Source organism: Rhamphochromis sp. 'chilingali' (assembly GCF_963969265.1).
Source record: "Rhamphochromis sp. 'chilingali' genome assembly, chromosome: 3".
Classification (NCBI taxonomy): domain Eukaryota; kingdom Metazoa; phylum Chordata; class Actinopteri; order Cichliformes; family Cichlidae; genus Rhamphochromis; species Rhamphochromis sp. 'chilingali'.
In genome coordinates, this window is record NC_137931.1 from 4,835,903 (window position 1) to 4,850,270 (window position 14,368).

The following is a 14,368-nucleotide window of genomic DNA, read 5'->3' on the forward strand; positions in this document are numbered from 1 at the left end:
ATCTATGAAAATGATGACAACGGACATGGACATGAAACTGGACAGGAACATGCAACCAACATAACTATGAAATAATCCAAACAAAGGTAACGAGGGAAGTGGAGACACGGCTGATACAAATGAACATTACGCCACAAGGGGAAGTAAAACAAAACACACTGAACATGGAAACACTGGACTCCTCGAAATAAAGCAGGAAAGCTGGAGAGACTGGACACGAGAAGACAAGCTTGATAACCTGAAACACGCAGACAAGAAACACATGAAAGACTGACACAAAATACAGAAAAAGACTGACAAACACGGGGACATAGATAAAACCTAAACTAGACTGAAACTCAACTAACTCCTTACTAATAATAACCAAACAAGAAGTAAACAGACTTCCAATATAACATAAGAAATAGAAAATACACTCAAAACGTGATTATGAAAAACTTTACAGTGAGATGCCTACAGGTTTTATTGCAGCTGATAAGTAGCAGACACACACTTGGTGCTCATGCCTCACATGTCTATTTGTTTGTGCAGCTCTAACAGCAGTGATCCAAACACAGCAGACTGTGCTGGCAGCAGTGGGAGAAGATGCTGAATTCAGCTGTCAGCTCTTAGAGACTAAAGACGTCCTTCAGGTCACATGGCAGAAAATCTCACGTGATGTGGAGACAAATGTTGCCACCTACAACAAGTACTTTGGTCAGAGAGTGAATGATGGCTTTACAGATAAAGTTGAGTTTAAATACACTGGACTACAGAACTGCTCCATAGTCATCAGGAATGTAACAGAGCAGGATGAAGGATGCTATCGCTGTCTGTTTAACACTTATCCTGAAGGAGCCTTCACAGGTAGAACCTGCCTCCGAGTTTATGGTAAGAACTTTTACCTTCTTTAACCAACAAGAGGAGACTAAAAATAATATAGTGATGTGATGATATTTCCTGATCCTTCACAGAGCTGCATGAACCTGTTGTTGATGTCAGAGAGTCAAACTCTACTGAAGAGTGGGTTGTTTCCTGTTCAGCCACTGGTCGACCTGCTCCCACTGTAACACTCAGTGTCTCACAACAAGACCTCAGCTTCTCACAGTACAACACTGTCAGTGTGTCCAACACCAACGCTACATTCACTGTCACCACTACAGCTGTGCTCTCAGGTTCACGTAAACACAGCACACAGGTGGGATGTGCAGCACGAGTGCTCTCTGCTCCTCACAGAGAGGTGATGGTGACGATTCCTGATGATGGTAGTGGTGATGGTGATGATGATGATGATGATGGTGATGGTGAGAAACTCTTTTAAAGTCACTGATTTATAATTGATGATTACACTGTGATTGTAATGTTTCCTTTTTTTTCCAGGTCTAGATGAAGACTTTGGATCTAAACGCAGAAATTTAGGTGAATTCACATTTGTATGTTTTTGAGTTCAGTTTTTTTCCATCTTTTTTTATTTTATGTTTGAATTAATTTTTCCTTCTTTCCTCTGTTTTCTCAAAAGCAATCAGGATTTCAGTCATTCTGTCCTCTGTGTTGCTGGTTGCCTTTAGTTGTGTTGCTGCACTCATCTTTGTCCATCATAGAACAAAATCTCACAACAGGTAATCCTATTAAAACGTGTCTGTGTTGCATTTTCTCCTGATACAGGGAGTGCAGAATTATTAGGCAAATGAGTATTTTGTCCACATCATCCTCTTCATGCATGTTGTCTTACTCCAAGCTGTATAGGCTCGAAAGCCTACTACCAATTAAGCATATTAGGTGATGTGCATCTCTGTAATGAGAAGGGGTGTGGTCTAATGACATCAACACCCTATATCAGGTGTGCATAATTATTAGGCAACGTCCTTTCCTTTGGCAAAATGGGTCAAAAGAAGGACTTGACAGGCTCAGAAAAGTCAAAAATAGTGAGATATCTTGCAGAGGGATGCGGCAGTCTCAAAATTGCAAAGCTTCTGAAGCGTGATCATCGACCAATCAAGCGTTTCATTCAAAATAGTCAACAGGGTCACAAGAAGCGTGTGGAAAAACCAAGGCGCAAAATAACTGCCCATGAACTGAAAAAAGTCAAGCGTGCAGCTGCCAAGATGCCACTTGCCACCAGTTTGGCCATATTTCAGAGCTGCAACATCACTGGAGTGCCCAAAAGCACAAGGTGTGCAATACTCAGAGACATGGCCAAGGTAAGAAAGGCTGAAAGACGACCACCACTGAACAAGACACACAAGCTGAAACGTCAAGACTGGGCCAAGAAATATCTCAAGACTGGTTTTTCTAAGGTTTTATGGACTGATGAAATGAGAGTGAGTCTTGATGGGCCAGATGGATGGGCCCGTGGCTGGATTGGTAAAGGCAGAGAGCTCCAGTCCGACTCAGACGCAGCAAGGTGGAGGTGGAGTACTGGTTTGGGCTGGTATCATCAAAGATGAGCTTGTGGGGCCTTTTCGGGTTGAGGATGGAGTCAAGCTCAACTCCCAGTCCTACTGCCAGTTTCTGGAAGACACCTTCTTCAAGCAGTGGTACAGGAAGAAGTCTGCATCCTTCAAGAAAAACATGATTTTCATGCAGGACAATGCTCCATCACACGCGTCCAAGTACTCCACAGCGTGGCTGGCAAGAAAGGGTATAAAAGAAGAAAAACTAATGACATGGCCTCCTTGTTCACCTGATCTGAACCCCATTGAGAACCTGTGGTCCATCATCAAATGTGAGATTTACAAGGAGGGAAAACAGTACACCTCTCTGAACAGTGTCTGGGAGGCTGTGGTTGCTGCTGCACGCAATGTTGATGGTGAACAGATCAAAACACTGACAGAATCCATGGATGGCAGGCTTTTGAGTGTCCTTGCAAAGAAAGGTGGCTATATTGGTCGCTGATTTGTTTTTGTTTTGTTTTTGAATGTCAGAAATGTATATTTATGAATGTGGAGATGTTATATTGGTTTCACTGGTAAAAATAAATAATTGAAATGGGTATATATTTGTTTTTTGTTAAGTTGCCTAATAATTATGCACAGTAATAGTCACCTGCACACACAGATGTCCCCCTAAAATAGCTAAAACTAAAAACAAACTAAAAACTACTTCCAAAAACATTCAGCTTTGATATTAATGAGTTTTTTGGGTTCATTGAGAACATGGTTGTTGTTCAATAATAACATTATTCCTCAAAAATACAACTTGCCTAATAATTCTGCACTCCCTGTAAATGTTTCTGCAGCTTTAACTGTTTTAAAATTTTTCCGTTTTTCACACAGGAATCTCAAGATAAATAAGACATCTGAAACTAAGATCAGAGACAGTCAGGAGTAAGTCACTCTTTATACTGTTTTTCTGCACTGTTGACATTTTTTAATCTTCCTTCGGGCTCTTTTTTATTTTCATTTTTCATTTCTTCTAATAAGTGTCCATAGTCCTCTGTTATCATTTTAATTTCAAGCCTAATCTAACACCAACCACAAACACTTAAACACTTTGCTCACTTTCCTCTGTCCAGGCTATTTCTCAGAGTACTTTAATCATGTGATCAAATAAAACTATTTCTTATTTTCATTGAAGGACTGAAGCATCTTTATTCACAGCAGAGGGCAGCGAGGTCAGAAACGAAGGAGCGTTTGAGAGAAATCACCAAGACAACAACCTGATGTTCTCATCAGAAGCAGCAGGAAGACTGAATTTTGAGCAGTGCTGAACAAATGTATTGTTGATGTGACTGGAGATTAAAAACATCTTTGTGTTATAAACCACTGATGTGATTATGTTAATAGTTTACCGACAGGTTATTATTATTATTCAGTTATCATTGATGCTGATATATCATTAATGATGCATTGTGTCACTTTACATGTATGAAATGAAGATTTAAGTATTGTTTCAAGTTGCCATTTAGGTGCAGATATGATGCAGCGGGTGGAGTTCAACATCAGCGTGTGACGGCTGAAATAGTTTAGGATCATCAACCTGCAGCTGACTTGCAAATAAATGTGACCAACAGCTAAAGACAGAGAGAGAGAAACCACGCGTCTAGTTCATGCATTGGTGGTTAGACTCCGATGGTCCAGCGCAGCAGAACACAATCACAGCTGTGATAGCGATTAGGGAAGGACCCCCAGAGTATAGATGCTGGTGGTGGAGATGAAGATGGAGGCTTGAATGGCGCCTGACAGAGATGAGTGAAAGGTGGTGGCGATGGGGAGGAGGTGGGTTGTACGAAGGCATCTAAAAAGAAGAATCACAGATGCGCAGTGAGATTTTAAGTACATGGAGTGAAGGCTGATTGGCCTAAAGAAGGAGGGCTGAGTGCTGATTGGACTAGACCCGTGATGTCACAACCAGCTTGACAAGCATGGGAAAGTGGAAGTGATGTAAAACTTACATTAGCTGCCAAACACCCGGGAAGCAGACAGACGTGTGACTACAGAGCTTCCTTAGTGAACTTGCGCATAAGCCTCATGATGGTCACATGAAAACCACCAAGCTTAATGTTTTTAGCTGATTTGTTAGTGTGTGTGTGTGTGTGTGTGTGTGTGTGTGTGTGTGTGTGTGTGTGAGAGAGAGAGAGAGAAAGAGTTAGAGATCCAATGTTAAATCTTAAACCTTTTGTTGGATGATAAATAATGTCTTTTCATATTTTGCTAATCACATGCCTCATTCCAGGAGGGATGTTTGCTGTAACTTTGTCCTCGCACACTGACAGTAAAGCTGTCCTGTCTTAAATTGCTTGTTGGGACATGTTTGTTTGTTTGTTTGTTTTATTGTGTGGATTCTTCTTATCAATGTTTGAAGCATTTTCCAACTGTATTTAAAATACATAATTATTTCATTAATATAATAATAATATATTTCACGTCATCTGCTTTTTGCGGATGATGTGGTTCTGTTGGCTTCATCGGGTGAGGGCCTCCAGCTCGCACTGGAACGGTTCGCAGCCGAGTGTGAAGCAGCGGGAATGAGGATCAGCACCTCCAAATCTGAGGCCATGGTTCTCAGCCGGAAAAGGGTGGAGTGCCCACTCCGGGTCGGGGATGAGTTCCTGCCCCAAGTGGAGGAGTTCAAGTATCTCGGGTCTTGTTCACGAGTGATGGGAGAAGGGAGCCGGAGATCGACAGACGGATTGGGGCTGCAGCTGCAGTAATGCGGACGCTGTACCGGTCCGTCGTGGTGAAGAGGGAGCTGAGTGTAAAAGCGAAGCTCTCAATTTACCGGTCGATCTACGTCCCTACCCTCACCTATGGCCACGAGCTGTGGGTAGTGACCGAAAGAACGAGATCGCGGATACAAGCGGCGGAAATGAGCTTCCTCCGAAGGGTGGCTGGCCTCTCCCTTAGAGATAGGGTGAGAAGTTCGGCCATCCGGGAGGGGCTCAGAGTAGAGCAGCTGCTGCTCCACATCGAAAGGAATCAGGTGAGGTGGTTCGGGCATCTGACAAGGATGCCTCCTGGGCGCCTCCTGGGTGAGGTGTTCCAGGCATGTCCCACCGGGAGGAGGCCCCGGGGCAGACCCAGGACACGCTGGAGAGATTATATCTCTCGGCTGGCCTGGGAACGCCTTGGTATTCCCCCGGATAAGCTGGAGGAGGTGGCTGGGGAGAGGGAGGTCTGGGCCTCTCTGCTTAGGCTGCTGGCCCCGTGACCCGGCCTCGGATAAAGCGGATGAAGATGGATGGATGGATGGATATTTCACGTATTTCAAGGCAATGGCCACACAACAACAGCATGTAACAGTCATAAATGGATATCCATCCATCCGTTCGCTTCCGCTTATCATTTTCAGGGTCACGGGGGGCGCTGGAGCCTATCCCAGCTGTCATAGGGCGAGAGGCAGGGTACACCCTGGACAGTTCGCCAGTCTGTCGTAGGGCTAAATGGATAATTTAGTGATATTAGTCCATCTTACAGGAGGAACTGGAACAGCAGATTTTTGTGACTTCAGACTTGAACATTTCCTCTCCTTTAATATAGTGAAAGCAACATGTTTCATCTACATACATGTGCTGCAATCAGAGGACTCTTATGCATTAGAGTGATAAAAACTACAAGCTGAGCGTTAATGAAGGAATGAAACTGTGGCGTCTCCCCAGGGATGAAACAAGATACACAGAAGATTTTACAATCTGCGTGTCATTCTGCAGACCCTCGATCCTCCAACTATCTAATGAAGGTAATGCGCTGTGACAGAGTTACAAAATGAGAATATTATCTCTGACAAACCACCGATGGCATTCATTGACACGGACACTGTCCATTAATCTCTCCCTTAATTAAAAATTGCATTTTGATTTACATTAATACATTTCATCTTCTCAGGCTTTAAAACCAGGTTTGTCATTTGAGAGTCTGAGTGTGTGCAGTTCAGATAAAACCAGTTCATACCTGATGGGATGAATACTTTATTTGAATTTTTTTCCATGCATTCCTGTTAAAAACTTATTTACTGAGGTTTTACTTTTACTTTACTTTATTTATATAGCACATATAATAACAACAAAATGTTGACCTGTACAAAGAAGGAAAAAAAAATTACACAGTAACAAATAACATAAATAACAAATACCTGATAAAAGATGATTAGGTGGACAGACAGGTAACTCTCATGCGGTGTCGAAAACCAGTGAGAATAAATGTGTTTTAAGATGGGATTTGAAAAGACTGATGGTCGGGCCCTTTCTAATGTGGAGAGGTAAATCATTCCACATTTTCGGTGCCACAAACACAAATTCCCAGTAAACTCTGTGGACCAGCCTCGACTTAAAAGTGGCCAAGAGCGAGAGATCACTTGATCTTAGATCTCTAGGGGGTATATATGGCTGCAGTAAGTCAGACAGATGTTCTGGAGCCGGACCGTTCAGTGCTTTGTAAGTCAACAACAAAATGTTGTATTTAATTCTAAAGCGGCCTGGGAGCCAGTGAAGTGAGGCGAGCACTGGGGAAATATGCTCGTGTCTCTTTGAACGTGTCAGGAGACGAGCTGCAGCATTCTGGACCAGCTGGAGCCGTGCTAGACAAGACTGGCTAACACCTACATATAGAGAATTACAGTAGTCCAGTTGAGATAAGATAAAAGCGTGAATTGCTCGTTCTAGGTTTTTAAAAGATAAAAAGGATTTCACCTTGGATAAGAGCCTCAATTTTAAAAAAGGACGACTATACAACAGAGTCAATTTGTTTCTCAAAGGTAAACTTACTATCTCGTATAACCCCCAAATTTTTTGCATGCAGTTTAACAAAAGGTGCTAAACTGCGCAGGTCAAGATCCGGGGTACTAGAATTGCAGCTTGGTCCAAAGATGATCACAAGATGATCACGAGAAATTTGAGGCCATCCAGATCTTAACTTCGCAGAGACACTGAAATAAGGATTCCAGCGAAGCGGAGGTGTTGTTATTTGTAATCTTGTCTTGAGGATCTGATTCAGATGAGGAATGCGAGAAATGCAAATAGCAACGTTTTCACTTCCACTTTTTTGTGGCCGTTGTAATTTGAAACTTCATACTTAACTTTTTTTTTACAGAAGCCCTGAGAAAAAGCAGAAAGAAAACCATGAAAACAGAAGTATCTTCTTTAATTGAAGTTGTGTTTTTAAAACTCGCCAGTCATTGTGTTGTATGTCTGCACAGAATTCTGTGTAGTACATGCATATATTTATTCAATACAAACCTGACATCTTTTTATATCCACAGAGCTCTCGGGTTCATCTCAAACTTTGACACTTTATAACAGCAATGACATATTGTGTGCTTGTCTATCTACTTTTTGTCTGTGGAGTCCTTCCAAAAGGTAGGAAACAGTAACCAGTGTTTCTCTTTGATGCTGATTGTTTTTTTTATCATGTTAATGTTTGACTTCATGTCAGGATAAGGATAAAAAGATAAGCTAAGAAAAGCTGCTTCTTTCACTGACTAATATTTCCTCATTCTCACATCTAACCGTTCATTTATTTTCTCCATGCAGCTCTAACAGCAGTGATCCAAACACAGCAGACTGTGCTGGCAGCAGTGGGAGAAGATGCTGAATTCAGCTGTCAGCTCTTGGAGACTAAAGACGTCCTTCAGGTCACATGGCAGAAAATCTCACATGATGTGGAGACAAATGTTGCCACCTACAGCAAGCACTATGGTCACAGAGTGAATGATGGCTTTAACAATAAAGTCAAGTTTAAATACACTGGACTACAGAACTGCTCCATAGTCATCAGGAATGTGACGGAGCAGGATAAAGGCTGCTATCACTGTCTGTTTATCACTCACCCTGAAGGCTTCTTCACTGGTAGAACCTGCCTCCAAGTCTATGGTAAGAACTTTTACTTTCTTCAAGCAGATTAGACTCAATCAAATAAAGCTACTATGAAATGCGTCAGAAGCTGGTTTCTTCTTGACAATGTAGTCTTCGCAATATCTCCTGATCCTTCACAGAGCTGCATGAACCTGTTGTTGATGTCAGAGAGTCAAACTCTACTGAAGAGTGGGTTGTTTCCTGTTCAGCCACTGGTCGACCTGCTCCCACTGTAACACTCAGTGTCTCACAACAAGACCTCAGCTTCTCACAGTACAACACTGTCAGTGTGTCCAACACCAACGCTACATTCACTGTCACCACTACAGCTGTGCTCTCAGGTTCATGTAAACACAGCACACAGGTGGGATGTGCAGCACGAGTGCTCTCTGCTCCTCACAGAGAGGTGATGGAGACGATTCCTGAGGTCCAGCAGGTGTTTGCTGCTGCTACTGCTGATTATAATGGTGAGAAACTCTTTCAAAGTCACAGATTTATAAAGTGATGATATCTGAGTGAATTTGCATCTAATAACAATGACTTCAATAGGCCTACATTTCCCTGTGATCTATAATTGATGTATTAGCGTTGTCCACTGTAACATTGTTCCTGCTTTTCTCACAGATTCCACCTCAGTGATTGTAATAGCTACAATAGCAGGACTGATAGTTTTTGCTTTAGTAGCTGCTCTCATCGCACTCCTGCTTGAAGAAAAAGTGGTAACGTTTTTCTTCTGACTTAATATATGCCTTTTATGTGGCTCTTCCTATTAAAAGAATTATATGAATTGACTCCAAGAGTCTACATCCACATATATCCAGTAATATCTGTAAATATCTGCAGCGCTGACTTTAAACTGTTTAAATCCGCAGGTCTCCAAATCCAGGACCTCAGTCCTTTAGAGCAGCTGTGAGATGTACTGGAACAGGAGATTGTCATTCTTTGTGTGGAGCAGACAAATCTTCAGCAACCGTGTGATGCTATCAGCTATCATTTGTGTGTGTATGCTAAATCCTCACAGGCTAGTCTAACAGTGTTTTACTATTTTTGATTGTATAGAGAGATGAAACCATTGAAAGAGCTCATGAATTATATAGGAAATTCAATTCAATTCAATTTTATTTATATAGCGCCAAATCACAACAACAGTCGCCTCACAGCACTTTTTATCTTAGAAGATGTGATCACCAAACTGGCCCTCTCAAAAAGCAAAACATCCACTGTAACGTGTGTCTTTTCGTTTTAGTTCATTAAGTAATAAAAAAAAAATCTGGTGATCACATAGCACCCCTCCTCTTCAGTCTTTCAGTGTGAATCACATTACACTTCCTGTTTCTAAACATAATGACCACATAGAAAGCACAGCCTTGTACTTCCAGTCACATGAAAACCTCCGTTTTTTATTTTCTCTTCCTGTTAGTTCAATTTTTTGAGGTCAAACCCTCAAAACTCTAGTTAACCCTTCTTCAGTCTCTCATACCTGCTAAAAACCGAATAGTGTCACCTTTTCATAAACAGCCTGGGTTATAATTTTGGCTCTACTTTATGGCTGTGAATACATTAAAGCATTTTACACTTAAGTGCTGTGCTGTGCTCAGTGTTGATTTTCTTTTTATAATGTTCATATTTCTCATATTTGTACGTTTTATACAGGATTTGTGTTTATCTGTGTCCCTGTCTTGATGTGAAAGTCACACTGGAGTACAGCATGTAATGTAATGTTGTAGTTTTTGCACATTATCAATAGGGCTTTTCAATCCTGCGTGCTGTGTGAGATACTTCCTGGGTTTGGGGTGCAGCATTGCTGTTCTTGCCTTTTATGTGAAGGTCCTCTTAGGGAAATATAGCCTGACAAAGTAGGACTATCATAATGATTTATTTTAATGCGCAATATAACAAAAAAATTGTAAAGAGCCAGAATAAAACAATAGATCTTATGCAGAAATATTAGAGACAAATCGGGACTAAATTACTAATAAAGATTATATAAAGACTGTTCCCACTTCTACTTTTTTTTAATTTATTTATTCTGTCTTTTTATAATTATTCTAGACCAGGGGTCAGCAACTTTGAACACCCACAGAGTCACTGGATTTGGTTTCCACGGAAAAGAAAACACTGGGGGCCGCAAATACTGTGTTGACATCTAACATGAAGATAACACTCTATAAATTGTTTTTTTTTCTTTATGCTTTGTATAAACAACTATAGTGTGTTGCTTGTTAAATCCATGAAGTGCTATAGAGAAAATTTAATTTTATGTATGTAAGGAATACATTTCGAACTTTTAAAAAATTATAACAAAAAAGAAAGACACCCAGTCTAAGGTCTCTTTTCAGTGAATTAAAAAGCTGAACTATCACATCACAGCAAGGTACGCCAGTGTGTTTTGTTGAACGGACCTAGAAGCAGAGTTTGAAGAGGATTAGCAGGTTTTAACAAAAAGCAATCTTTTATTTGGATGATGGCACGTGAAAAACATGGACCCTAGAAAAACTAAGAAAACTAGGAAACAGTTTGTCTGTGACTATGGGGGAGATAACAGACGACCTGACAAAAACATATAGTGGGCATAAATGTACACAGGAGGTGATCACGGGAAGAGAGGACACATGGGGAAACGGCTGACTGACTAATGACGTGACAGGGGAAGTGAAACTACATACAATGAACAAAGAAGTAGCCTTGATCTGAATTTTAATTTTTTTTTTAAAAAGCACTATGCTACTAAAAAATTGCTTCTGCTCCTGAACCTCTGCAAACAGCACCTGCAAATCGGGGCTGTACAAAGTCACTTTCATCTTTACAGGACTGTAAGCTCTCGTCTGTGAGGCGTGAGCGGTGTTTGTTTTTAACATAGTTCATGGTGGAGAACAGCTGCTCACGTACAACGTCACATACGTATCTGGATCCGAAGATCGGCAATCCACATATTAGGCATACTGGTAGGCTGCCCTCCTCAGAAGTAAATGCAAATGAATCTGCCCAGGCATCATTAAATGTTCTATTTTCTTCTGATATTTTTCTTTTTTCACATTTCTCCATACTTGGCCTACCTGGAGTTGAAAGTCTCGATAAATGCACGGCAGGTATACCGGCTTCCACAAGTGTGACGCTTATTTTGAGTGACGAAAAATAATAAAATATAATTTTATTTTTATATTTCAAGATCGCAATAATCTTTCAATTTAGAATTACAATTTTTAAAAGAACTAACACAAATAAAATACACTTCAGTTAAATACTTGTATAAGGACTAAAGAGCTGCATGCGGCTCTGGAACCGCAGGTTGCCGACCCCTGTTCTAGACTGTATGCTCCCAGGTCCCTCTTTGACTTTCCTTGTTGCTTTGTTGCCCAGCATTACCACTCTTACTTGCTATTTTGCTGGTGTAAAGTGTTAATTAATCGGGGTGTTATTATCGCAGATGACCTCAATAAAGATAGATTTATTACACCTCAAACCACTTTTATTTAGTTGTTTTTTCTTCTTCAGAAAGATCAGAAGTGTCTTAAATTAAATCTGAATCTTTCATTACACAATATTGTATTACAAGAAAACAAAAGCGCATTTACTCACGTGTCACAGTTGAAGTTTAAATTCAATACTCGTATGATCTGATGGTAAAAGGAGCATTGTGTTCTTCCACTTCATACTTCTCGGCTGTTACACAGAATTCAGGTTTACATGTTGCAGAATGTGGCGTGGTGGAATAATTGAGTAAATCTCTTACTTGTGTGAGATGTGGACCACACCCATGTGAGAGTGGAGATTCTTCTCTAGTCCAGTTGGCAGCTATTTGGAGTTGAGTAAAGGGAGTAGTTGACTGGTGATGATTTGAGCCCTTCTCTATAAAGGGGAGAGAAAACAGGTTATGGGGGAAAGGGGGGAGAGACACATGAGGTTGAGGAGTGGAGGTTTGGAGAGCTGTGTGCTTTCAACATGTATGGTGTGGTTGTTGGAGTTAGTGTGTGTTTGGATTTCAGGAGTACCTAAGTGGATTTTTTTTTTTTTTTTTGCCTGTCCCATTTGGTCCTTTAGCCATCAGAATTGTTGTCTGAAGACCAACAAGGATACCCAATGGATTTACTTTGCCAAATGGATCATCGTGGCATTGCCGTATTGGTCCATTTGATCGACCTTTGTTTTTATTATTTATTATATTTTATTTTCAGATGTTACAGACGGGACAGACATGAGTGAGGGATAGGAAAGGGAGAGAGAAAAAAAAATCTCCTGGATCACCTGTTGAGAGGAGAAGAATAGAAAACAAGCAAAAAAAACAAAAAAAACAAAGCAACATACTAAACACAACACCATCGCATTAATCTAGCTAAGTGTAAACAGCAGTAAATACTAAAAATTCAATGTTGTTGTGCAGCACACAGGACAGACAGCGCACAATGTGCTTTGAAGTAGCAGCCAAGAAAGGTGTAATTTAAGTCTACGAGCAGTGAACATCCGTGTGCACACCTGTGTGGATCAGCGCGCTTGTATTCAAATGGTTTCCACATGTAATGGTCTGCTAGAGGATGTAGCAAGCCATAGCCCCGTCCCCCAGGGCATGAAGCAGGCATGGAGGAGATCCAGGCCCCAGACATCCAGAGGCCCCAGAGTGTGAGAGCCCAAGGAGGACCTACCTTAGTGGATTTAGTGAGTGAGATTAGCAGGAGAGTCGGTCGAAGGCCTGTACAGGTCTGCAAGTTGGAGAAATCACATATGCTAAGATACTCAGAAATGGAAATCTACTGATTGGTTGTAACATAGAAGTGCAGGTGGAAAAAGCAAGAAAACTTTTGGGTGTGTGCAAAGTTAACGTGAAAAATACTATAAGAGTAGGGGAAAGGAGAACTAATGGAAGTAAAGGAGCAAGGAGTGCCCTTAAATGTCAATATGAAAAAAGAAAGCGACATTTGTAGAGGTATGTAAAATGGTTGAGCAAGAGAGACAGATTAGGAAACCCAGGTTAGGGGAGAAACAAGTGATAGAAAGAGTAATGGAAATGGGTGAAAGGAAACTAGAGGAAGAGAAGAAGATGATGGTGACATTCATTGTGAAAGTAATACATGGAACATCAGATGTGAAGTCCAAGACTGAGAGGATTCATGTCATAGTTTAGATATGAAGAACATCATTTGGGAGGACATAAGGGGTGAACTAAGTAGTTATGCAAGTCAAGAGGGATAATGTGGTGGTTAATTTTTATAACCATATTAATCCTACAGTGGAATGCAAGTTTTTTGTCAAATGGTCAAGATTTTAAACAGTCTATATATGATCAGAAAGAAAAACCTGACTGAGGTCCCTTTTCAAGACTCTCTAGCTCCCCCCGGAGGCTCTGCTTATCCTTTCTCTCCAGATTGAACTGAAGAACAAGCTCTACTTAAAACACCTCCGGGTGCCCAGGTCAAGCCAGACGCAGCTTCCCAAACCCTGACTCGCTTTAAGCCTTTCTCTCCAGAATCCCAGACATCTAGTAGCTACGTTTCTGTTAAATTCTCTGGTCCTTATGTTGTAGAGAAAAAGCTCAGCAAGACCAACTACATTATTCAAACCCCAGATCGTAGACGTCCTACTCGGTTGTGTCACGTCAACATGATGAAGTTGTATAACTCTCGTGAACCTTCAACTGTGCCACAGTGTGGGAAGCATCTGAAATGTCAATTCAATTCAATTCAATTCAGTTTTATTTATATAGCCCCATAACAACCGTCGCCTCAAGGCACTTTATAATGTAAGGTAGACCCTAAAATAACACATTTAGAGAAAAAAACCCAACAATCATATGACCCCCTATGAGCAAGCACTTTGGCAACAGTGGGAAGGAAAAACTCCCTTTTAACAGGAAGAAACCTCCGGCAGAACCAGGTTCAGGGAGGGGCGGGGCCATCTGCTGCGACCGGTTGGGGTGAGAGAAGGAAGACAGGATAAAGACATGCTGTGGAAGAGAGACAGAGATTAATAAAAAGTGTGATTCACTGCAGAGAGGTCTATTAACACATGTTGGGTGAGAAAGGTGGCTGAAAAGGAAATACTGAATGCATCATGGGAATCCCCCAGCAGCCTACATCTATTGCAGCATAACTAAGGGAGGATTCAGGG

General features: G+C 41.2%; 1 protein-coding gene across 2 annotated transcripts in view; it reads left to right on the forward strand.

Annotated features, from left to right (window-relative positions):
- LOC308394606 (OX-2 membrane glycoprotein-like) overlaps window positions 1-14,368 on the forward strand; it is a 36,431-nt gene that overhangs the window by 9,164 nt on the left and 12,899 nt on the right. The window contains exons 3-6 of one of the 2 annotated variants that reach the window (XM_080879006.1): window positions 532-870; window positions 8,407-8,733; window positions 8,891-8,985; window positions 9,139-10,350. In XM_080879006.1, the coding sequence (XP_080735132.1) occupies window positions 532-870; window positions 8,407-8,733; window positions 8,891-8,985; window positions 9,139-9,168 (791 nt within the window). In that variant the 3' untranslated portion in view covers window positions 9,169-10,350. Of the gene's footprint in view, window positions 1-531; window positions 871-7,577; window positions 7,772-8,406; window positions 8,734-8,890; window positions 8,986-9,138; window positions 10,351-14,368 lie in introns of those variants that run through there. The other variant, XM_080879007.1, reaches the window with a different exon arrangement.